The sequence below is a fragment of the Marmota monax genome, unplaced genomic scaffold (assembly GCF_021218885.2).
Source record: "Marmota monax isolate L192 unplaced genomic scaffold, Marmota_monax_Labrador192_F-V1.1 WCK01_AAM20220418_F8-fsc00252, whole genome shotgun sequence".
In the NCBI taxonomy this organism is placed as follows: Eukaryota; Metazoa; Chordata; class Mammalia; order Rodentia; family Sciuridae; genus Marmota; species Marmota monax.
The window spans coordinates 399,730-425,677 of record NW_026692478.1 but is presented as its reverse complement, the minus strand read 5'-3'; the positions used below and the strand labels follow the sequence as shown (position 1 = coordinate 425,677).

General features: G+C 33.8%; 1 protein-coding gene across 1 annotated transcript; it reads left to right on the top strand.

Annotated features, from left to right (window-relative positions):
* The first annotated feature begins 1,060 nt into the window (after window positions 1-1,060).
* Window positions 1,061-25,757, top strand: Polb (DNA polymerase beta). Its single transcript, XM_046443089.2, has 14 exons — window positions 1,061-1,320; window positions 1,669-1,726; window positions 3,966-4,032; window positions 7,721-7,795; window positions 8,791-8,849; window positions 10,976-11,025; window positions 13,156-13,207; window positions 14,957-15,011; window positions 15,109-15,181; window positions 18,921-18,991; window positions 19,918-20,004; window positions 23,936-24,000; window positions 24,487-24,626; window positions 25,523-25,757. The coding sequence occupies exons 1-14, from the start codon at window positions 1,260-1,262 to the stop codon at window positions 25,615-25,617; spliced, it is 1,008 nt and encodes a 335-aa protein (XP_046299045.1). The 5' UTR covers window positions 1,061-1,259; the 3' UTR covers window positions 25,618-25,757.
* Window positions 25,758-25,948: the final 191 nt, after the last annotated feature.

The window sequence follows — 25,948 nt, the reverse complement described above, 5'->3', positions numbered from 1 at the left end:
ATAGGAAATTCACAAAAGAAGAAATACTAATGTTCAATAAGCATCACTTAACATGTACACTGATATTGCAAAAAAAAACAACAAAAAACCAAAATTAACCATATGTTGCTATTTAAAGAAAAAAATTATGTAAAGCCTTACTTCATTATTTTAAGATAATGGGGATTTTTAAAAGGCAAAGATTAAAAACAAGAAATGTATGTTCCAAAATACTGATAGTAGTCAAGCTGGATAGAGAGATGATCACTAAATTTTCTTCTCCTTTTATTCACTTATCAAATTTTTCTACAGCAATTATGTATCATTTCATAATAAAAGTTTAACTTTATACACAAAGCAATTGCCTAGAATTGGTTATAAATGGACCTAGGTGTTACGCTTTTAGGATAACATAGAGCTGATGTCATATTTCGACTTCTCATGGTATAATGAAAATTTAATTGCTCATTATAGGTCCTTACTTGCTTATTACATTCTCCCTTTCTTGTGGTCTTTTCATCACTTTGGCTCCTAGCACAAAAGGGGAATAAAAAGTAAAATATCTTTAGCTAATAGTTGGCAGAAAAAAAGTTCTGGTGGATAGCTGCTTGTGTCCACCATTCCACGCTCCTGCAGTGCCGAGTACAGAATTTCACTGAAGTGTGGATTGCAAGACATTCCCAGAGCCTTTGGAAATAAGTATGATGCTAGTGTTGCCTTTATCACATATGAAATCTGTCATGCATTCAATATCTATTATTGTGCACATATATGTTCACAAGACCAGTCTTCAGTACCCAATTCCTACCATCAAAATTGGACTTCTGTTTTTCCTTCTTTAGGGAGAGGATTCCAGAGAAACATCAGGAAAACAGAATCTCTTAGGTTAAGATTCCAGGTCTTCCCCTAAGAAACATACCAGGATGTAATTCTGAGGTTCCCATTTCCTCTAGCAAAACTCAAGCTTTGAGCCATTTGCTTCTAGAGCAGCTTCCAAGACCCTCCCTTTCTTTTTCTACCAGACCAAGGACGCTCCTCTGTAGCCCCGCCCCGGAACCGCCCCAGCGCGTGACGTCACCACACGCGCCGCGCCGCGCCGTGCCTCCTGTCAGAGGCAGCCATTGTTCAGCCGGTCGCGCCCGCCTTCCTGGGCTGGATTGATCCTTATCCCTTCCTCAAGTCCCCGTTCCTTCTTAAGGCTGGGGGAGGCAGGCTAGTCCCTGTCTCTCCCAGGCTCTCCCAGGCTCTGGACACCCTGGAGCCCTCGGGTGCAGGCCACCATGAGTAAACGGAAGGCGCCGCAGGAGACTCTCAACGGGGGAATCACGGACATGCTCATGGGTTAGTCCCGGCCCGGCCCCATTGGCTTTCTCTTTCCTTTCTACCCATTGCCTTCCTTTCTCCCCATTGCCTTCCCTCCCTTCTCGCCTGCCGCTATAGTCCAGTGGGTGGGGTCAGCTCCTTGCAGCTGGTGGTCTTCCTTGGAGCTCTTCCTGAGGCACCCGTGCCGGGAGCTGATTGTCAGTTCTTCCGGGGATTTCTGGGTCATCCCTTGGGCAGCCTTTGCTGCCTGTGAAGAAATGGGTAGCCACTGACCCTTAGATGCTGCCACATCCTCTTCCAGGGAACTCAGTTTTCCTGCGTTTACTCGTAATTCTTGTTCACCCAAGCCTCTTGTTGCCTTTTCAGAACTCGCAAACTTTGAGAAGAACGTGAGCCAGGCTATCCACAAGTACAATGCTTACAGGTGGGACAGTGCAGCATTCTTTGCTAGCATGCAATCTGGTATACACCTGCTTTGTGTGGCACTTAACATAACCAAGGTTCCAATGGATATTTCGACCACCTGCAAGAGCAGAAAAAGCAACAAGAAGGTGGTACCTCACTTAATATTTCTGGAAGAATTTTGACAGAGCTCTATAGGATCAATTCAGATAAGTTCCCAATTATCCAACGTGATTGATTGGAAATGCAGTATGATTTTAAGCCATAATGAAAGGCAGTGGTTGCAATATGTACTCAAACATTTGTGGTGCGACGAATCATATCTTTCCATCTGGTTGGTCTGTGGCTGATCCTGTCACCTTCGTCGGATCTAGTCCTTGTCCATTATCAGGGGCCTTTTCCTAGCCATTATTTCCACATTTACCTGTCTCAACCCCTTAGCCTATAAATGTGCCCAAGTCCCTCAGTTCTTAACAGCAAAATGAAAACAGTCTTAACTTCCCTCTAGCTAGTACCTTATTTTTCCTTCTTGAACAATCTATGTTTCATTTCTGGACTTCCTCATCAGTAGTCATTCCCTTATGTCATTGCAGTATAACTCCCATCTTGACATTTCTCTGAAAATACTCTCACCTACATCTCATCTTATTGGAGTCTCAGTGGCATTCATCATAAGCTCATTCCATGAAAGTCTTTCCCTTGATTTTCACGATGGTAATCCCTTCTATTCTTTCATTTTTTTCATCTGTCTTAGCTTTTACTGTTGCTAGTTTCCAGAAGTCTTCCTGTAGCCCTTTCAATACTTTCTCTTTCTTGCCTTTGAGTACCACTTAAGTCATAGACTCCAAAACTTTGGGCTTTCACCAGAATTTTTTCCTTCCCACTCAAACATATTTCAAAACTGATTATGCTTTCTTCTTATGATTTCCTATGTAAAGTAATTGTACTATCATTCATACATTAGTGACCTAGAATTCACACAGATATTCAACCCTGTTTGGGTCACAGCAGTGTTTAATCTTGAAGGAGCTCATCAGAGGTTGACAGGAGCAGAAATCTAGACAAAGGATACAAAATGGGGCAAGTCCTTGAGATGAAAGAATATAACATTTTCTAAAAGTCAGTAATTCAGTTGACTTAAGGGTTATATATAGCATGAGTGGGAAATAAATCCAGAAAAGCAAATAATCCCCTACTATCCCTACGTACTACTCACATACATACTCACCCCTAGTATACATTTCTCTTGATTGTGAATGAAGTATTTTTAAAAATAATCTAGTCTTGTCGGTATTTCATATCAAATAATTCAATATTTTTTTTGATAAAGCCTAAATATATGATGGCATACAAAAGGCCTTTCATGATCTAATTTATTCCTTTCAGGCTTGGGTACCCAGTTCCAGTTATCTGGATCTACTTGCCTTTCCTTAGCTAATCCCTTCCATAAACCGCCTTAGCCTGTTGCTTCCCCTATAATTATAACCTTTCTAGAGCCATCATCAATCATATGCTAATAAATAAGGTATAATTCAAATCTAAAGATATATATGCTAGAATAGAGTAAAAATCACAGGTTCAAAAGATTATTCAACATTTGTGCTTTAGATTTAGTTGTACTATTGCTTTTTATCAGCAACAATTCTAAACTACATTTAGCATTGAAATTTTAGACAGAATACCCTGTTGAGCACCCAGAGTATACCTAATCTATCATCAGATTATTAAACTGGGTGTACGTAGAAGTAGGCAAGAAACACATGATCACTGCTTTATGTTAAACTGAAATGTTAACAATTTTTTTTTAAAAAGAATTGATATAAGGACATAGGGAATTGCAGTTTGAAGCCATGAATTTTAAAATAGCCATCTGTAAGCAAATTTGATATCTAATAGTTCAATTAGTTTGTTAGCACATTTTTAATTAAGAATTATGAATCATCTGCAGAAACAATTAAAATATATTGTTATATGCTATTTTTCAATTATTTACAAGAAAGAAGACTACTGGTATCCCAGATCCCTCTAGTGTTACATAAACAGTTAAAATTATCCTCATCTGTGAGAAATTTCAAGAAACTTAAGAATTAGAGATATAGTAGGTAATCTATCAGCTCTCTAAATTCTAAGTCTTACATGGGAATGGAAAATTAGTTATCTTGGTGAAAGTGTAAGGTAGATATTTGTATGTGCATTTTAGTTTAAGAAAAGTTAAGATCTTGCTTGTTTTTTAATTGATTTTCCCTTTTTTTCTCTTATAGAAAAGCAGCATCTGTTATAGCAAAGTACCCACACAAAGTAAAGAGTGGAGCAGAAGCTAAGAAATTGGTAAGTTTAGTGAACACACTGGTCGAACAGTTTACACGTGTACAAATTTGGGGGGTTCCCACAAAACTAAACTCATTTTTCTGAAGCTGTCTTGACCCACACAAACAGATTTCACTACTCCTAATTTTTTGGAATAAAATTAATGCCATTTAAAGCATACTCTTTCAAGCTCAAAATGTGTTTATTTGGAGATGAATAGATATATAATTGTACTTTTCTTTTTCTACTCTATCACATATGCATGTACTGACTCTCACATTGAATTCCTCTGACAATGGTGGCCATTGTCAGATGGTGTACACTTGTAATCCCAGCAACTCAGGAGGCTAAGGCAAGAAGATTGCAAGTTTGGGGCCAGACTCAGCAATTTAATGAGTCTTTTAGTAACTTAGCAATACCCTCTCTCAAATAGAAAATTAAAAGAGCTTGGGATGTAGCTTAGTGGCAAAGAATCCCTGGGTTTAATCCCCAGTACCCCACTGCCCCCCCAAAACTATGGTGATGTAATGATACTATCATATCTGGTCCCTATCTATCCTTCTCTGATCCCCAGGTATAGGGACTTACATTAGTTACATTTGGGGAGAGTATTCCCCAAAGAGATTTTTACCTACAAATAGGCACATGAGTAGACCTTTTTTCTAATATGGTAGTTAGCCCTGTTTTCATTTCCATGAAACTCTATGTGCTAGTAGTGTCCTAGTAATACGTAATTTGTAATAATATCACTAAGAATGTCCTTGGAAGATCTCCCTATTGATGGATGATTCTCTCTTATTTAACCTTACATAAATGATTCAAAGTTGCTTAAATATCTTACATTTTGTTAAAAATGCCAAACTGACATGGCTTTGATTATTCCAGATGATAGTTATCATCTCCATTTGTTGTTCTTGTGTTTTACAAAAGTCCTCTGGAATTTTAAGTATTATATTTGATCATCCTTAATTTTTCTAATGAGAGCCTTAAAAGTATGAACCATAAATGCCCTTTGTTCTCTCACCCTTCATAGTCACCCATGAATCTTGTGATTCTTACATTAATCACGTGCCACATCTTAACCTTGAATTTGTTAACCAATACAAATCCTACTTTGGTGCATGGGTTTTAAATCCTTTGTGCCATGAACCATTACCAGCAATAGTATATTTTCCCCCAATACAGCGTCCAACTAAGTTATAAATACATTAGACATTTACTTCTTATTCTGAATTTCTGTCTTAGTGAACTGTTGCAATGTTAACCTCAGAGACCACACCTATTCATTCTGTTCCCCTTTCATTGAAACTCCTGAACTTCCTTTTCTGTGCTGATTGCAAATAAATTTTATTAAAGTTTTTGAAAAGCTCTGATACACTTCATCCTGAATCTGAGCTCCTGATATGACCCTAAAAAAAAGCATGAAAGTATCCAAAACTCCTTTTCCATTAGACTGGACTTCACATAAAAATATCAACATTATTTCTTTTTACTATTACTTAAGAATCAAAGACCTATTATCTAGCCCATAGGAGTGCTTCTCAATAATTCCAGAAATCTTACATTTCCAGAATGAGTTGTTTGTCTTTTATTCCTTAATGTTAGATACAGAAAATAGCTTGGGTCTAAATTGCTTGAGGTCTATTTATTGAGTGAAATTGTTGTAGCACTATCTGTAAAGGAAAAAATAATTACCTTTTTATCATTTAATATTAGAAATGAGAAGTCTGAGCAGTTTTCCTTTTCTAATCTTCCTAAATCTTTTGTTCATTTCTACTTGGTTATTGCTTTTTCAGAACTTGAATATGCATTCAGTAGTTTTTGAGACATCGAGAGTACACAAGGGTGAATTAGGGCTAAAGGTCAGTAGGAAATAACTGACACACATGTTATTTTGCTTGTTGAATGTTTAAAAGGACCAATAAATGTGAAAAAAAAAGTTTAAGTTGGAAAATAAAACAATATACCATATATTGCCTCTCAAATTATCAAACTAGTATGAAATGTAAATAAGGTTGTGAAAAAAAAAAGAACCTTCATTTACTGCTGAAGGGTGTCTTGATTGTTACAGCCTTTCTGGGGAAAATTTGGCATACTGTATGTATTGACCCAACAATTCCACTTTGAGGAATTTGTTCTAAGAAAACCAGTAGAGTTATGTGTACACAAGGACTAAGCAACTTACAACTTTTGAGCACCTATATACCAGGCATTAGGGATATGCAGTGAACAGATAAGATCTCTGCTTTTTTAGAGCTTACATTCTAGAACAGTACTGTCCAATATGGCAACCATAAACCACATTTGACTATTTAGTCCTTGAAATGTGGCTAGTGTAACTGAAGAATTCTAAATTTTAATTAAATTGTCATTATGTGGACTTTGTAGTTCTAGAGCAATGATTCCTAGACCAATGTGATACCTAGACCAGCAGCAACAACAGCACTGAGGAACTTAGAAGTACAAATCCTTGGCATATCCCTGATAAAGTGAATCAGAAACGCTAAGGTGGGACTTGACACTGTGCTTTTTTTTTTTAATACAGACACAACACATATTGGGTTTTTAATGAGAAAATGTCTGTATACTTGCATCAAATGCCTCACAATCACTATAAAACCAAAGCAGGATAATAACACCGAAATGGTTATATACACAGGAAAGCCAGATACAGAGTATAATTTTCAAACACAGTATTACTACTTTTTCCCCCTCCTCCAATAAAAAAAGAAAGAAAATGTCATTTGGATAAAGAGCAATACAAAATCAAAATTGGCAGCTTACTGAATGCTAAAATTCAGGAAATTGGTTCTGTAACTCAAACTGGATATAATCACCATCTCTAATACTTAGGCTGTTGTTTTTTTTTTTTTTCAATACATAGTTTAATTAAATCCATTCTTCATTTGGAAAAAAAATGTCTTCAGCGACAAGAGTCAACTGCTTTAGTGTTCGTTGTTATTGAGTATATATATGTGTGTGTTCATGTGGAACTGATATAGATACTGCTTCTGTGTCATTGCCTAGGGTGGGCAGCATGAATGGGTAATTGGCATTGTCATCCAAGTAGAACTCAACCCGACTTCTGTCACTGATAGACCCTGTTTCTATAATTTCTGGATGAGAGAACCCAGGTGTGTCAGTAGACACTTTGCTTGTGTCCAGGTGATGCTAATGCATGCACCTCTGTTCTAAAGGGAGTTCATAATAGCATTATTATACTATCAAATAATTAGAAACCATCTAAATGTTTACATGTAGGGTATTAAGTAAATTATACATCTGTAAGATGATATACTAAAGACACCATTGTATTTATTTATTGATATAAAAATGTGTTCATAATGTATTAGGAAAAAGCATATATGTAAAGATGTATATTTATAAGTAAAAAAGAAATCAAATAATAATTTCCAGGGCAATGAGATTGACAAGTGATTTTAGTATTATTTGTGTAACTTTTCTAATTTTTCTACAACAAAATTTAATTTTAAATGAGTCATTTAGACTTATTTTATAAAGGTTTCTCTTTTGTCAATCATTTAAGCATTTTGCTGCTGGGAGAATTCATTACTGGGGTTCAATTTTCTGTCCATTGTTTGAAAACTTGTCGCTTATGAGCATTTGTTTATCTTTTCCCACTTTATCATTTAGTAATTTGGTAAGCATTACAATTATATGATTTTTATATTTTTCATTTTTTGTGTAGCCTGGAGTAGGAACAAAAATTGCTGAAAAAATTGATGAGTATTTAGCAACTGGAAAATTGCGTAAACTGGAAAAGGTAAAATTTTAACTGATTTACTTATTTGGTTACAGTGGCTTCCTTTATGGCAACTATCATGTAGTGTCCTTACAGGGCAATTGATGTCTTTACTCACTTTTCCAGAAGGAAAGAGATGAGTAGACTTTATGGCTTTACGTATTCTATTTTTTAAATGTGAACATTGCTTCTATAAAATTTTCACTTATTAGTTGGGCATGGTAGTGCAACCTGTAGTACCTTATGCACAGGAAGCTGAGATGGAAGGATCACTTGAACTCACAGGTTTGAGATAAGCCTGGGCCACTTTGTCTCACACACACACAAAAAAATCCCTCTTATTTTATGTGACATTTAAGAGATTTTTAGCATCATGATACAGTTGGCTCTTTATTTTTTTTACTATTCAGAAAAGAGATTATAAATTTTGACTAAAAGGTCATTGTCATTTAGAATTTCTGTTCTTTAATTCTTCCAAGTATTTTTATGCTTTTATTTCACTCTAATGATAATAATTATATCATTTCTAGTCTCTTATGGATAGGCCTCTTAAAAGTATTAGAAAATTGAAAAATTCAGAGACTGGATGTTAAATGTTCTTCCCATGAAAATAACTATATGAAGTGGTACATTTGTTAATTAGCAAATTTATTGGATTTTACCAGTCTACAACTTATGTATATTTCAAGACATTGTGTTGTATATGATAAATACATGCAATTTTATCTGTCAATTTAAAGAAAAAAAGTTATTTGTTTTGGTGCTGATGATTGAATTCAGAGCCTAATGCACACACTCTACCACAGTACTATACCCCCATCCAAAAGTATTGAATAAATTAGACATGAGACATCTTCAGCTGCTCTGTTATTCGCCTGTAACTACCTAGGTTATATATGAATATTTCACTATGTGTTAACCAGGTAAATGTAAATGATTTTGGTTTTTAATAAGATCATTTAAGTTCTCAAAGCATTCTTAAATCATTGTTAGACTTTTTTTTTTTTTCCTTTAAGATTCGGCAGGATGATACAAGTTCATCCATCAATTTCCTAACTCGAGTTAGTGGCATTGGGTAAGAACTACTTTTTAACAGACATAGTCATAGATTGGTTATATTTTTCATGTCAATCAAGCTAAGTTACCTGCTGTTTTTCTTCTAAACCTGTGCTTCACTACCTCTTTGCCTTTACTCATACAGTTCACCTTTTCATAGCTTATGGATGTGAAGCTGATTATTCACATGATGCCTCATTTAAAGCAAATGTTACCTTCTCTCTTCTTTCCTCTAAACTCTACTAGTATTTGCTGTGTACACCTTTTGCCCTCTTCAGATTGTGTCTCTTCTGCTTCTCTAAGCATAATGTTTTTCTTTAGAACCATGAATTTGGAATAAGCACTCAGATGTTTTTTAATGCAGGAATCTTTATCTCAGATTTGGAACTAGCACTGAAAAGGTCTTTTGACACTGGACAAAGGAAAGATTAACACTGAAATATTAAGGCCATAATGTTTTCCTTACCTCTTATCTTTAAGAAACAAGGCATTCCTTTACATTATATGATGATTATTCCTTTAAGTGACCACATTTTAGATAGAAGTTATTCTAAACTGTATTACATTCTTAAGCATAATATACTGAAAATTATCATGACTCCTTATGGACCCAAGGCTATTTTAAAATTTTCATTAGAAGATGTTTTAGAGAGCATGTTATATTATCCTCTTTTTTTAAGGAAGAAAGCTGAAACTTGAGTGTAGAAAGTACTGTGGCAGAGCCAGAATTAGAACTCTTGTCTCCTGACTCTGCGTTCAATTCTGTTTTTTGTTTGCCACATTGCCTTACTAATATCCATGTCAATTATACCACACTATAATATCATAATGTTTGCACACTGTTCCAAAAACTATGACTCGGGCTGTTATATGAACATGAATGTGTATGTGTGCTTTTCTTTCTGATCTCTGTTCTCACTTTTACTGTAAATTGATATAAGGGAAGAGAATCAGGAAAACTGAGTACTGGTCCTGACCAACTAAATTTGTTACCTTAGCAAATTATTTTCAGTTTTTTAGATTCTGATGCCCTTCTTTATAAAATGAGATGGAGATTTGATTAATCTCTAAGGTTCCTTCTGTCCCTGCCATTCCATAAGAGCATCCTTAGTCCTTTTTTTTTTTTAATATTTTCTTAGTTGTCAATAGATCTTTCTTTCTTTCTTCCTTTCTTCCTTTCTTCCTTTCTTTATTTATTTATGGTGCTGAGAATCAAACCAGTGCCTCACACATGCTAGGCAAGTACTCTACCACTGAGCCACAACCCCAGCCCATCCTTAGTTCTTTCTAATGTTCTGATTTATTTATGTGAACATGGCAATCACAGTGATTGTTCATTAACCCAATCAGATTTTATCACTGCTTTGCTCAGTATGCTCTAACAGCCTCCCATTGCACTCAGAATAAAACCCAAACTTACCACCCTGGCTTTAAAAACATGATAATGTGTGGCCCCTGTGTACTGCTCAGTGATATCTCATTCTAGCCATACTTGTTTTTCTTCTTTCTTGAACAAGCCAAGCTTATGCCAGCCTGAGGGCTTTTGACCTTCCCTTTCCCTTTCCCCTTGATCCCTTGTAGCTGGCTCTTTGTTATTTAAATCTCAGCTTATGTATTATCTCAGAGCCCTTTACTCACCACCCAGTCTAAAGCAGAACTCAGTCATTCTGTTATGTCTGGATTTGAATTCCTCCACTTGATATTTTTCTTGTTTGTATATGTATTTATGTGTCCCCTTACTAGAATGTAAGCAGATGATATCTAGTGCTCTTATTTATCTTATTTATGCTGTATCTTCAGCACAGTGTCTGGCATATGATATGGTCCTCAGTAAATCTTATTTGAGTGAATGAACAATTTTCAAGTGCCCATATGTTTGAATGTGGATATTATGATGGCTAGCTGTTTAGGTGTTTTTTTCCCTGTCCAAGTTCAGGATTATCTTCCTAATGATTGAAACTTCAAAAATTCTTACTTTGAATAAAATTGCACATTACCAAAGTAACCATTTTGGTAGGTCTTATTTAGCATAATATCAGGTCTTTATGTTTGACCTTCCCTTTTATTTTATTTTTTAAATATTTGATTGTTACAGTGACCCTGAATTCCATTCGATATTGAGACAATGCATTTCTTTCTTTGTAGTCCATCTGCTGCAAGGAAGTTTGTAGATGAAGGAATTAAAACATTAGAGGGTAAGTATGACCACAGGTTGCTAATTCCAGCTTAAATATGGTCCTGAAGGACCATTAATAAATACTCTAACAAACTAAAACCTGGAAAACCTGTTCTCAATTAATAAATACAAATAAAATTTTCTTTTTAACTCTGTAGTAGAATATAGATGTATAATTTATAGTCCCATCTTAAACATTTTTAGGTTTGTAATTCAGAAGAAAATCAAAACCAGGAAGTGATTTCTTGGTTTAAAGACAATGAAAATAGTTCTCATTTATAGATGTTTAGAAGATTTAAATTACTTTTGTTTCTATAATAAAACAAAAACATTTGTTTCTATAATAAAACATTTAATCTTATATGTTAAGATTAAATGCTGAGTTATATATATTGAGAGTTGAGTGCTTATTGAAGGAATTTTTAATTTGAAGGAAGTATTAAAAATAGAGCCTAAATCAAGTAATTTTAAAACACATAAACTTAACATAGCAATCCTTTCAATTTAATTTATCTCTTCATACTTTTCAAGGTGTATACTATATATATATATGAATTCATTATAGTACATCCATGGCATTAAGGGTTTAGTATTTGTGGGTTCAACTATTATAAGCAACACAGTGGTTAGGTGAACGTGTTTTGGAGACTGACCTGGTTTGAATCCCAACTAGCCATACTTGTTTTTCTCCTTTCTTGAATAGCCAACAAACTCATGCCAGCCTGAGGGCTTTTGACTTTCCCTTTTCCCTTGATCCTTCATAGCTGGCTCTTTGTCATTTAAATTTCATATTATATTATATTATATTACATATTATCTCAGAGGCCTTTATGAGCATTGTGCTTCAGTTTCTTAGCTACAAAACAAATATTTCATATAATTTAATGCAGTCTGTAAAGCACTTAGCAGAGTGCTTAATAGTAAGTACTGAAAAATGATTAACTTACTTTTATGAAATACTGTTCACTAAACTAAGTATTACTAAACCGAGAATTTCTAGAGACTGATCTCTTTCTGTGCATCTCAGAGAGGTTATGTGCTTTTCTCCTTGTGACATATACAGTATATCTGAAGAAAATGATTGACTAAAGCACTTAAACCCACTCAAGTTTGTGGGTTTCAAGCTGGTTGCTGCTTGGGAGGCTGAGTCAGGCCAGCCTGGGCAACATAGAAAGAAAATGGAAAAAAAAAAAAAGTGGGTTTCTCAAAGGTATTCAGGTTTTATCTCTTGGTAGTGTCAAACATTTTGTTTTTATATTACTTCATAATTATGTAATGTCTATATATTTAACTTATAGATATATACATATATATCACTATTTCCATTTCATTTTCAGATATATATATTTAGTATTTCCTGTGGGAGATGTTAAATGTTCGATGTGTCATAAAGATGCTTATTTTTCTCTGTTTTATATCTCCAGAGTGAATTTATGTATTTGTTAATCTAAGGGTGATCATAGGAATTGCTTTTAAACCATGCTTGTTGTTTTCTTTAACGAGGTTCACTACTGTACTCATGCCTAGAAAAAGAAGAACACCTAATGGAACTCAGTCACTTTTAAGATACAGTGTTAGGACAACTTTTGCAAATTTAAAAATGAAGCTAATACCTTTACTTTCAACAGGATTTTTAGTACAATGCCTAAAGTAAGAGCAAATTTTCTTTTGATATTTGAAATGTGAAAGTAAAATGCACAAATCAGTATTCAACACTAATTCAGTGGAGTGAATGAACAAATGTACACTATGAATGAACCTAAGTAATCATAAAGTCTTCAGAAGTTGTGATTGCTGCTGCTATGAATAGTAAATTAAGCAATATTAGTTCTTATAAGGTCGCCTTTTATGATAGCCAGCAAAATTTGATATAATTCCTGTATATTTATCATTTCATGTAACTCTCATTCAAATTTTGAGTCAGTAAATGGAAATGATCATAAAATTAGATGTTAAGTTTTTACTATATTGATTTGAAGAGTCATTTTTTCTAGTTCTTAATATCTAAAAATTTTTTTCTCCTTGTTTTTATCAAAACCATTTCAATGTATTTTCCCTCCAGCTAGTTCTTTGAAAAAAAGTAGCTGAGTTTAGTATTTTTTCTCCCAAAAGTGTTCAAATTAACACCTCAAACTTATCTTCTATTCAGATCTCAGAAAAAATGAAGATAAATTGAATCATCATCAACGAATTGGGCTGAAGTAAGAGCAAATTTTCTTTTGATATTTGAGATGTGAAAGTAAAAATTTTTATAGACATTCTTTTATACACCATAATAATTCCTCAAATTAGGTAAACACAAGCATTTTCCAATTTAGGAATGCTAAGATTTGTTGCAGACTCTTGTAGAGTTTATGTATATGTACGTACATTTTGTTATTGTTTTATAGTTTACTTATTTTAAGAATTTCCCTCATTCACTTGACTTTAGTGGACAACTCCCTCTTAAAATACATAAAGCTTAGTGCAGTGACTTAGACAGTCATTGGGTGTTCATTCCATGATTCTGTAGTACACAGCACTGTACTAGGTCTGGGGGAAGAATACTAAAGAGATTCAGTGTAGCAGTTTATTTAGTCTGAGAAGAACATGAAACATGTAAACATCAGTTTACATGAACATGAAAAACTAAAGTTTTTTAATAAGAAGAAAAATCTCTAAACAACTAAAAACAGTATAAATAACTAGTATGTATGTTTCTCTATCAGTATCAATAATTATTTTGTGTGCTAGATATTGATTATTTACAATGATAGTGTATAAGCAGTATATGTATTTCCTCTTAAACTTATACTATTATTCTAAAATTTTGAGCCATTAAGAGACCAGGATGGTGTGATTCTTACTTTCTTTGCATTTATATAGTAAATGGAGGTATTGTGAAGAACGTGGCTATCATGAGAACTGATTTTGAAGAATTACATTATCATTCTTAGCCATATGCTTAGATATCATTTCAAACAGAGATAATATCTTTATAACTGCTTTATTGAGATATGTCATAAGTCATGCAATTTATCAATTTAAAGGATATAGTTCAGTGATTTTTGGTATGTACACAGAGTTGTGCAACTATTATTACAAATTTAGGACATTTTTGTTATCCTCAAAAGAACTCATCCATTAGCAGTCATTCCCCATTTATCCTCATTCAGCCCTAGGCAACCACTAATCTGCTGTTCAAATTTGCCTCTTCTGGACATTTCATATAAATGAAATCAATATGTGGTCTTTACTGATTTCTTTCACTTGCCATATTATTGACGAGGTTCATCCATGTTTTAGGCTAATATTTTAAAATGCAACAATTTGCAGAATTTTTGTGTTATTTTTGAATTTATATTTATTTTTTAACTGATATATAATAGCACTGTACATATTTGGGAGTTTCCATGTGATGTTTGATACATGTATATGCTGTGTTATTTAGTTAGAGTAAACATATCTCCTTAAACATTTATCATTACTTTATGGTGAAAACATTCAAAATCCTTTCTTCTAGCTATTTAAAATATATAGCAAATTCTCATTATCTATAGTTATCCTACAGTGCAATAGCACAACAGAATTTCTTACTCCTATTTTTGCAAGATTTAAGTGCAGTTAACTGTAACCAACCCCTTGATTTACCAGTAAAGAGCAGTACTTTGAAAACATGTCCCAACTTAAATATGTTTATTTACTATTGTAATGTGAATATGAAACTTACTTACATATAAGTTTTGATGCAGTTTCTTGAATATTACAAAGAATGAACTTCAGGATTTTGATCCAGTTAAGAAACAGACACCCCATCTCAGTTTTGCTGTTGTCTTCTCAATAAATTCTATTCTTGATTTGTGAGAATTGTAATCTGCTGGTATAAGGACACTATGTATGGTAGGCAATTTAATTTCTAAAAAGATTTAAATTTTGCAAAAATCTTTTGTGTACTTTTTCTGTCTTTATAGATACTTTGAGGACTTTGAAAAAAGAATCCCTCGTGAAGAGATGTTACAAATGCAAGTAAGAATATGCTGAACTGTATTTTTTGATTACTGTTGAGAACATCACTTGGTGAAAAGCTGTTTTTGGAATACTGACTTAATCTTTCTTCTATTAGGATATTGTACTAAATGAAGTTAAAAAAGTGGATTCTGAATACATAGCTACAGTCTGTGGCAGTTTCAGAAGAGGTAACATACTTCCTAATCTTGGGCTATTTCATGCCTCAATGTTAAAATTGCCTAGAATATGTGAAAAACTTGGATTAAAAATGTGTCATTTATATTACTTCTTGGATTTACTAAGACCCTATAGTATTAGCTATTTATTTGTTCATAGATGGGAATATGTATAAATAATTAGAGGAGAGTCATTCTAATTTTATTATAGAATAATATTTTTAACTGCTTTTAACAAAATTTATAAAATTATTTAGGTATATTAAAACACTAATAGTGGGGCTGGGGTTGTAGCCAAGTGGTAGAGCGCTTGCCTTGCATACATGAGGCGCTGGGTTTGATCCTCAGCACCACATAAAATAAATAAATAAAGGTATTATGTTCATCTACAACTAAAAAAAAAAAAAACTATAAGAAAAAAACACTAATAGTGGTTATCTGGTTATACGCTAATGGAGTTGTAGGTAGTTTTATTTACTTTTTAAATTTTCTACATTTTCTCTAATGAATCTAAGAATAGTGTCTCAAAATCACCAGCTCAAAACCCATTCTCACAATCACCAGGTTTTTCAGGTCTTTCACTTACTATGTGAGAGCAAGCAAAGTGAGAACCACACAATCCTAGTCTCTTTGGAGGCTAACATAGCTTTTTAAATTGGAATAGAAAAATTTTGTTTAAAACATTTTAGAGTAAATACCTAGATTGAATCTCTGGTCACCAGTAGAATTTTGGGTAGAAAGTAGGCAATGGGCTATCAGAAATATTCCAGGTATTTTCTGTAAGAATTTAGAGTTGGATTAAATCCATATTTGCTGATAAGTGGAAAGAACATTGAATTGGGATAAAAAGACCTGGGTTCTGAGGCCAAGTCTTCTTACTACTATATGATTTTAAGTAAATCTGTCTTTGCTTTATCCTAATTTTCATATTTTCAAAATGAAAGGATTAAAGTTAACCAGTTATTTGAGTATGTCAATATCAGAAACACCTGGGAATTTAAAAAAAATATATATACATTGTTATACCCTGCTACAGACCTACTAAATAAAAATTACCTTAGGTGGGGACTTGGATTATCTATTTTCAAAATGTGTGTATGTGTATACGTGCATATATGTGTGTAAAAAATATATATTTTTGTATATTTTTATATACATATTTTTTATATATATATATATATATATATATATATATATATATATATACATACTTTGTACCAGGCATTTAACCAAGGGATGCTTAACACCTGAGCCACATCCTCAACCCTTTTTAATATTTTATTTGGAGACAGGGTCTAAGTTGCTTAGAGCATTGATAAGTTGCTGAGGCTGGCTTTTAACTCATGATCCCCCTATCTTAGCGTCCTGAGCCGCTGGGATTAAAGGCATGCACCACCACACCCAGTTCAAAATGTATATTTTGATGCAAAGCAAGCTGAAATGCACACTCTGAATATGACAAACTTTTTGGATTTATATATTTTATTTTTATTTATGTTGTTGACTATGTTATATGGCTGTATGCTTTAATATTAAAAAAGGGGACTGGGATTTGGCTCAGTGGCAAGCGCTTGCTTCGCATGTATGAGGCACTGGATTCGATCCTCAGCACCACATAAATATAAATAAATAAAGGTATTGTGCCCATCTACAATTAAAATAAATTTTTAAATATATAAAAAAATGGCATACACTGTGAAGTCTCAGTTTTACTCTGTCTCTGTTCATTCTGTATACTACATGCCACCATTGTCCCATTAATAATCACTTTCTTTTGAATTCTTTTCAATGTTTCTGCTTAAAGATAACAACTAATATGAGTATACATTTTTTATTTTCTCCTCCACTTCCCTTTCCCTTTTTTTCACCAGGTAACATTATATTTGCATAATACTATACCTTTTTTTTAAAAAATTAAAGATATATCCTGGAGATTTTTCATATCAGTATACAGAGATTGTCTTTATTCTTTTTTATAGTTGTATAATATTTGCTTTTGTGGGTTTGCCATAATTTATTTATCAAGCCCTCTATTAATGGACCCTTGAGTCTATCTTTCCTTCCGGTCTTCCTTTGCTAATATGATTTTCTTTTTGTTTTTTAAAAATAATAAAGTGATTTTGGTGGTAACTGCATAGTGAAAGCATTCAACTTATAGGAGAAAGAAATGAGAACACAATAGAATTTTCTTTATTAAAATAGCTTTTGTAAATATCCTGAAATCAGTACACATTCACCCTTGTCTTTTTTATATGTAAATACAAGAATTCCCCACTTATCCATAGTTTTGCCTTGTGAGGGTTCAGTAACTCAGGACAACCACAGTCTGAAACTACTAAATGGAAAATTCCAGAAATAAACAATTTGTAGTTTTAAGTTATTATGGGTACCAAGAAGAAATCTCCCTCCATCCTGCCTGGGATGTAAATCATCCCTTTGTCCAGTATATCCACAGTTTATTCTACCTGTCCTGCACTTCGTCACTTAACCATCTTGGATCTCTGATCTCAGATTGACTATTGAAATCACAGGGCCTTATTTTACTGAATAAGGGCCTCAAAGCATAAGAGTAGTGATGCTGATGATTCAAATCTGCCAAAGAACATCTATAAAGTATGTCCTTTAAGTGAAATTGGGAAAGTTCATGACTTAATAAGGAAAAGAAAAAACTTGTATGCTAAGCTTGTTAAGGTCTACATTAAGAACACATCTTCTACCCATGAAATTATGAAGAAGGAAAATGAAATTTATGCTAGTTTTGGTGTCACATCTCAAACTGCAAAAATTATGGCCATGGTGTGTAATAGGTACTGAGTTAATATAGAAATGGTATTAAATTATAGGGTTTGGTCCTATCTGTGGTTTCAGGCATCCACTGAGGGAGGGCCTTAAAATCCTCTGCAGAAAAGGGGGACTACTGTATCTGGTTAAAGATTGATACATAGGATGATGATCTGCATGGTCACCTAAAGTATGTTTTGCATGTACTATACTTATCAAAATGAAAAGAGAGGAGATAGGATTATTTTATGCCGAATGAGGCACAATAGTAGATGCTTTAGCTCTTATCTAGTTGCACAGTAGCCTATGAAATAGTTTTTAGTAGTTTACAGACAAAGAAACTGAGGTTTAGAGAAATGTAAGAGTCCTCATTTGCAGTACTAAAAGTGAAAAACATCTAATTAGAGTCAAAATTTCATAGTTCAAAGTAAGGTTCAAACAGCTATGTGTAACTTGCCTGAAGTTATATGGTTATAAAGATCAAAACCTGAGTCATTATAAAGTGCTGTGTTCTTATCCATGATACTATAATAATAATTTTTTACCAATATTTATTAAATGACTTCAGTCATAAGAATTTAAATAAATTACCTTTTAAAGAGAGCATATTGTTTGAGATTTTTAGATATTTAGTTGTTCATAGATGTATTCCAAAGCCATTTTCAAAAATTGTCTTTATTGTTGAGTGGTTAAGTGCATTATTAGCACATTAAATATACAAGTTGTATGCAATATGTATCTAATGCCAATTACTGTTGTTATCCCAGATTCTGCTGTCTCTATCAATAAACCTGAATTATTGGACAGAAAATTGAAATCTTTTAACTAATTCTGAATATGAAGCACAGTGAAATAGAATAATAGGCTATAAGAAGTAAGGCTCTTCTATGTATGTCATTAGTTTTGTTCTTCATTGGCCTAATTGATAGATTTACATGGAGAATACCTTCCATATTCCTTGTTACTGTAGGTGCAGAATCTAGTGGTGACATGGATGTTCTTCTGACCCATCCAAACTTTACCTCGGAATCAACCAAACAGGTACCCTAGAACTTATAATCAAATATGTTCTGTCATACAGCAGTGCAGCAGTAAATATCATTTTCTAAATTGTTTCACAACAAATCATTTTAATCTTTCTGAAAGTATTGGGCTGGGGATGTGGCTCAAGCGGTAGCGCGCTTGCCTGTCATGCGTGCGGCCCGGGTTCGATCCTCAGCACCACATACAAACAAAGATGTTGTGTCCACCAAAAACTAAAAAATAAATATTAAAAATTCTCTCTCTCTCTCTCTCTCTCTCTCTCTCTCTCTCTCTCTCTCTCTCTTTAAAAAAAAAAAGTATTGAGAAACTACTTTTTTTTTTTTTAGTTGTAGATGAACAAATACCTTTATTTTTATGTGGTGCTGAGGATTGAACCCAGTGCCTTACACATGCGAGGCTAGCATTCAACCACTGAACCACAACCTCAATCCTAAAAAACAAAACATTTTTGATTTTGGATGACATATGCCTTTTAAAGATAAAGCAGCTAACTCTTTAATGAAACAGATAAACACAAATTGTGTTTGTTTTAGGGTATCATGAGATTGGTGAGAAACTAGTTTCTGAAAATGTTTTATTTGATAAAATGAATTCTTTGTTTGAGGGGAAAGATACTTAATCAGAACATTAAAAAGAGTGTGGGGCTAGGGATGTAGCTCGGTGGTAGATTGCTTGCCTAGCATGCTGGAGGCCCTGGGTTCAATCCCTAGCAATCCCCCCCCCTCCCCAAAAAAAAAATCCTCACATAAAACAAAATCATAGAGATTTTTCCATAAATAATCTGAAAACTCATGTTAAAAATATTTTAGGTTGGACATGTAGCTCAGTGGCCTTAGGTTCAATCCCCAGCACCAAACAAAAAGATTTTTTCATATGACAGAATAATTGCTCTTTTTTCTTATTCCCTGATTATGATTCTGCAGCCAAAGCTGTTACATCGTGTTGTGGAGCAGTTAAAAAAGGTCCATTTTATTACAGATATGCTATCCAAGGGGGAAACAAAGTTCATGGTAAGTACCCATTTGAATTAACATATGTGAAAAAAAATCCTTAGAGATTGCTTAGTAACCATTCTGAGTATGTGACTTTATTGTAGCTTTGTAGTAAGGTCAACAAATAGCTGGGCAGGATGGCGCTCACCTGTAATCCCAGTGGCTAGGAAGCTGAGGCAAGGAGGTTCATGAGTTCAAAGCTGGCCTCAGTTATTTAGTGAGGCTCTAAGCAACTTAGTGATACCCTGTCTCCAAATAAAATATCAAAAGGTTGGGGATGTGGCTCAGTGGTTGAGTGCCCCTGGATTCAATCCCCAGTACAAACCCTCTCCCCCCGCCCCCGTAAAAAAAAAAAAAAAAAAGGATGTCCTTGAGACCTTAGAGAAAAATAATTGATACGACACCTGATTCTTATAGCTACTCTTACAATGTTTTAGTTAAGAACTTTTTTCTTTCAGGGGCTGGGATTTAACTCAGTGGTAGAGTGCTTGTTAGCATGCATGAGCCCTGGGTTCAGGTCCTAACACTGTGAAAAAAAAATATATATATATATGGATTTTCTTTTAAACTCCCCATTTCTAAATAATATATACTGTCAAAGTAAGTAATTAGGCATAATTTGCCTTTGCATAATATCTGTAATGACTTTGACACATAGTAGGTTTTCCCCTAAAATCACAAATGGTTCTCATGTTCTCTGACTCAAAATCCTTCAACGAGTGAGATTAGAATTGACTGAAGGGTATTTATCTATTACAACCTCAAAGAAAGAAAAAGAATCAGGGTCTGTCTTATATAAAGGATGTTGTTACATGAAATGATAAACAGGGAAGCTAATAGAGGGGGACACTTGCAAAGATTTTCACAGTGAAACCCCTTACGATGTGCTGTCTAGAAACCTAAAGACTCAAAACCAATGGCAAGTGGATTAAAAATAGATTAATAAATGGCCCAGTATAATAACCAATCGAAAGCCAATAAAAATGTAGGATCAAGATTTTTCTTTCTTTAGGCTTACTTTCTTCTAATCACTTAAAGACTTCTTTGGGTCCCCTCTTCTCCATTCCCCACTTTTATGAAGTTATATGACTTAAAGGAAAGATACTGTGCTGTCAGAGCCTAGACATGCTAAAATTTGTGAGTCTCAATAGATTTGATAGGAGTGTTAGCTAAAAGTAAAAAGATGATTGAGAAAGATAAAACATCATGTCATATAGAAATAGAATGGCAGTTGCCTGTCCCTGAGGAGAGGGAACATGCAGTTATTTTTAAATAGATACAGAGTTTCAGTTGGGGAAATATTCTAGAAATGGATGGTGGTGATGGTTATAAAACAATACTATATACTTAAAAATGGCCAAGATGATTTAAAAAAATTAATATGGTAAATTGGATGTTATATATAATTACTGCATACACAATTATTGCATTAAGTTCCTCATGGTGATTTTAAATGAGCTGTGAAAGTGTATTCAGTCAATTCGACAGTATATATTTGCTGAATGAATCTCTTATGTTTCAAGCACTGTTCTAGGATCTGAGAATAAATCAGTGAGTTTAATTAAGTAGAACTTACATTAGGACTCATGGAAGGAACTGATCATTAGTGATGAACAAAATAAATAGGTAAATTATTTAATATATTAGGTTAAAATAGTGCTCAAAAAAAAATAAAATAGTGCTCAAAAATGGGGGAATAGGTATGGAGGATATGGGAATGCAGGAAGCAATATTAAATAGGAAGGTCAGACTGACTTAGAGCCTCAAGGTGAAGGACTTAGCCAAGCAGATACCTATCTAGAGAAAGAGTTGGCTAGGCAGGAGTCAGAGCAGTAGCCTAAGTTACGGACAGTAGCAGAGACATCCAAAGAAGTGAAGGTCTCTAGGTTCTGAAAGGAAATTGGCTGCAAAATGAATTCAGTTCATGAAGTTGAAAAAACTATTCTCCTTTTTCTTCTTGATTCCAAAGCCTTTTATTGCTATAGCCATTTACTAGTTTTAAAGCTATATCTATCTGGGGTTGTGGCTCAGCAGTAAAGTGCTTGCCTAGCATGTGCGAGGCCCTGGGTTCAATCCTCAGCACCACATATAAATAAATAAAATAAAGGTATTGTGTCCAACTACAACTAAAAAATATATATTTTTTTAAAAAAAGACATGTCTATCCATGTGCTTGCCAAGTTCAAAACATGGATTCCTTTAAGCTAGTAGTAATCAAATTCTAGAAACTAGTCAAAGTTATTCCAGATCATTTTGTAAAATCATGGTCTTTAGACAACTGAACTGTTCTTACTGTGAATATAATAATATTTGGAAGAATATACAGTTTCTCTACATTCTGTTAGTTTCATATTAGGTATGTGCCATTCAAATTTTAGTATTTTGTGCATGTTTGGCCTTGGGTGATTTTTCTATAGAATATCCACTTTAAGAATTCAAGGGACCATAGAAGATACCTGGACTACCCTGAGGAAATGAATGGCTTTATTTCAAACACTCATTGAAGCTATTGAATTTAAATACCAAACAATACTAATCCATTAAGTCTAATAAAGCATTTATAATAATACAGAAATATTCTTTAACATTAACACTTCAGAAAAAATTCAGGAAATAAAATTAGCCTTGAAAAGGGAAACAAAGCCATTAGATGAAATCTTATCACTGATGTAACAAACAGCAAAATCATTGCCTATGGCATCCAGACATTTATACCCATAAGTAATACTTCATGGTAATTCTGATGGAAGTTATTCTGACCATTTGAAGTGGAAGTTGAGTTGGAACTTGTTAATGCCTAAGAAGGTAGGTTTCATATTTTGAAGGTAAATATGTTTTGTTAATCTTCCAACCATAGGAATGGCTAAAGAAAATACCCATTTTCAATTTTAATTTTTCTATTTTGTTGAGTGAAAAAATACAGCTTTTAGTGATGTGTATTAACTTGACTACTTTTTTATTTAGGATAAGAAGCTTGTCACTTGTTTATTTTTCTTAGAATGTGGTATTAGGTAATTGTAATTTGAAATCTGGTGATGTGTATAGCTCTTTTTCACATATGCATGGGTTGCTGCCAAGTCCAGAAATTTGCCCATTTTTCTGGAAAGGAAAAAAAAATGACCACATAGGCTTTGATGATTTTTGCTTGAAACTGAAGAAGTTTTCACTCACCTGTAAAGAAGGGTAAAAAATGATCCTTTAATTTTCTTATTATTTATTGCACTCCTAAGGATTAAACCTAGGTACACTCTACCACTGAGCTATAGTCCCAGCCCTTTTTATTTTTCATTTTGAGATAAGGCCTTGCTAGTTGCCCAGATTGGCCTCAAACTTGTGATCCTCCTGCCTCAGCCTCCTAAGTAGCTGGGATTATAGATGTGTGCCACTACACCCAGATTTTCTTATATTTTAAAATTTTTTCTTACCTTTCTCATATTATTTAAGAGATTTCCTCAGACCCTTCTACTTCTGCCGTCATATTTAAACCCGTCCAAAATGTTTTTTTCTGTAGTATTCTGCCCTTATTCATGTGTTGAATATCTTCTATTGTCTGAGAAAAATATCGCTTTTTTTGTTATTGTAGCTTTTTTGTTTATTTTCTTATTTCTGCATGATCATTATTTCTCCCAAGTTGCTTTTGCCTGTTTGTTTTGTGCTCTTTCATATATGATGCTTTACTTGATTTATTTATTGTTTAGAATCATATACAGGTGAAATTCTTATGGCTAGAACCTTTGTTGATTCATGTAGTTCTCAAATTATCATAGAATGTCACAGGAAGTTCATGATAACATGTAGCTTAGAGAAGCTAGCTAATAAGATGAAAGTGCTCAGAATTCTAAAACTGCCACCAATAAAAGCAAAACTAGCCTCACATTTAAAATTTGATTAAAATTAAGCCTTAAGTTTAAAAATATCTTTAAAAAATTCTTTAAAATATCCTTTTCAGGGTGTTTGCCAGCTTCCCAGTAAAAATGATGAAAAGGAATACCCTCACAGAAGAATTGATATCAGGTGTGCTCAAACTTTGTTTCTGACATTCTTGCTTTTTCCTTTTTGAATCCTTGTCTTTCTTCCCTCTGTATATTATCTTATTAAAGTTTACAAGTATGTATAGAACCCTCTTTTATTCTGAAGGACCATATATTCTTGCCTTAAGTATAAATAATAATGACTATCTACAGATTTTTTTTTTCTTCATGTGGATTTGCACATTACCAGAGTGTCTTCTATAACTCAAAAAAAATTTCTGGCATGGGGAAGTGAGTTATACTAAGTGATAATGCTTTTCATTTCTCCACACCTCTTACAGAGGAAAGTTTACTGAAACCTAAACAATTGCAAGGTTGTGATTTAAATGTTCCACTTAATGATAGTCTTCTCTTCAGATTGTTAGGACACAAAGATTTATTTTAGGCGTTTTGTTCCTTGCTTAGTTAGGAGTTCTATGCTTGCTAAATTTGAGAAGTGTAATAAAAACTTTATCTGCTTTATTTTTAGGTTGATACCCAAAGATCAGTATTATTGTGGGGTTCTTTATTTCACTGGGAGTGACATTTTCAATAAAAATATGAGAGCTCATGCCTTAGAAAAGGGTTTCACAATCAACGAATACACTATCCGCCCCTTGGGAGTCACTGGTGAGTATGTGACTGCCTTAGAGATGATCCATGTTATCTGGAGAGAAAGTTATTTTCAAGGGGTTAGCAAATTTAGCTTCTCTAAAAAGCTGGTCAAATGTATTTGTATTATTAGTCCCTTAGAACAAAGGGGGCTTGAATGCTTAATGTGCTCCCAGTTCCTTAGTAATGACCATTTATTAAATCCTTCCTGTCCATCATAGTTATTAAAAAATTATATTAGTTTAAAAGAGTTTTTTTGTTTTGATGTGTGGTTCCAAAAATTCTGAGATATCATTGCTTTTAATGCCTCCCAAACTTTAAACCTATGCTTTAAAGTTTAAAGAATAAGGATTCTTAACTCTATAGATCTTGTTAACATTTCACAACATACTGTATGATTTACTATTCCCTACTGGAGAATGAATTTTTGCCATTTTGCCCTAAAAAAGTAGGGCTTTTATTCCTAGGGCAGTGCTGCTCACATTTCAGCATACATACTGTTTACTTGGGGACTTCATGGGATGCAGATTCTAATTCCTTGGAGCTCAAGGTTCTGCATTTCTATAAGCTTCCACAGAATGCCACTGCTGCTAGTACTAGAACATTTTGAGTTGCAAAGGAACTAACTAGAGTATTTTATATAATGTGATAGCTATAATGGAGATCCAGCAGAGAGGAAAATCACAAGTTGGGGTAACTTTAGTGAAAATAGTTGGAAAACTCAGGTTCTTTTTGTAGCATTGGTAATGTATATGTAATAAAACTCAAGTACAAGCTGGTATGCAGAGGATTAGTAGCTTGGTTTTCCTTTTTATTATGAAAGCAAATCTCACACAGCTCTCAATCCTGAACCCTCATAACTAAATTGCTAAACTGGTTCTTAAAATAAATTTCTTTTCCCTCTCTACTTCTAGGAGTAGCTGGAGAACCCCTGCCGGTAGACAGTGAGAGAGACATCTTTGATTACATTCAGTGGAAATACCGAGAACCCAAGGATCGAAGTGAATGAGGCCTATTCTTCCTTCCAGACATAGCCCAATAGGAGTCTTTCTTAACCTTTGCTATGTAAGGGTCTTTGGTGTTTTTAAGTGATTATTTCTTCCCCATGCTTAGCTTGCATTAGAATCAATAAAACCTCTTGTTACTATGGATGGTGATGTTCTTATTTCTTAGCAAATTTGTATAGTTTAAATTTCATATTATGTTCACGGTCACACTTTAGTATGGGTAGAGATGAGATGACAGCAAGTCTTGAATAGGAATTTCATTTTCTTTATTTTCTGTCCTATGTTATAAACCACATTACTACTTTTCCTCCTATTTCTGGATTACAAATATCT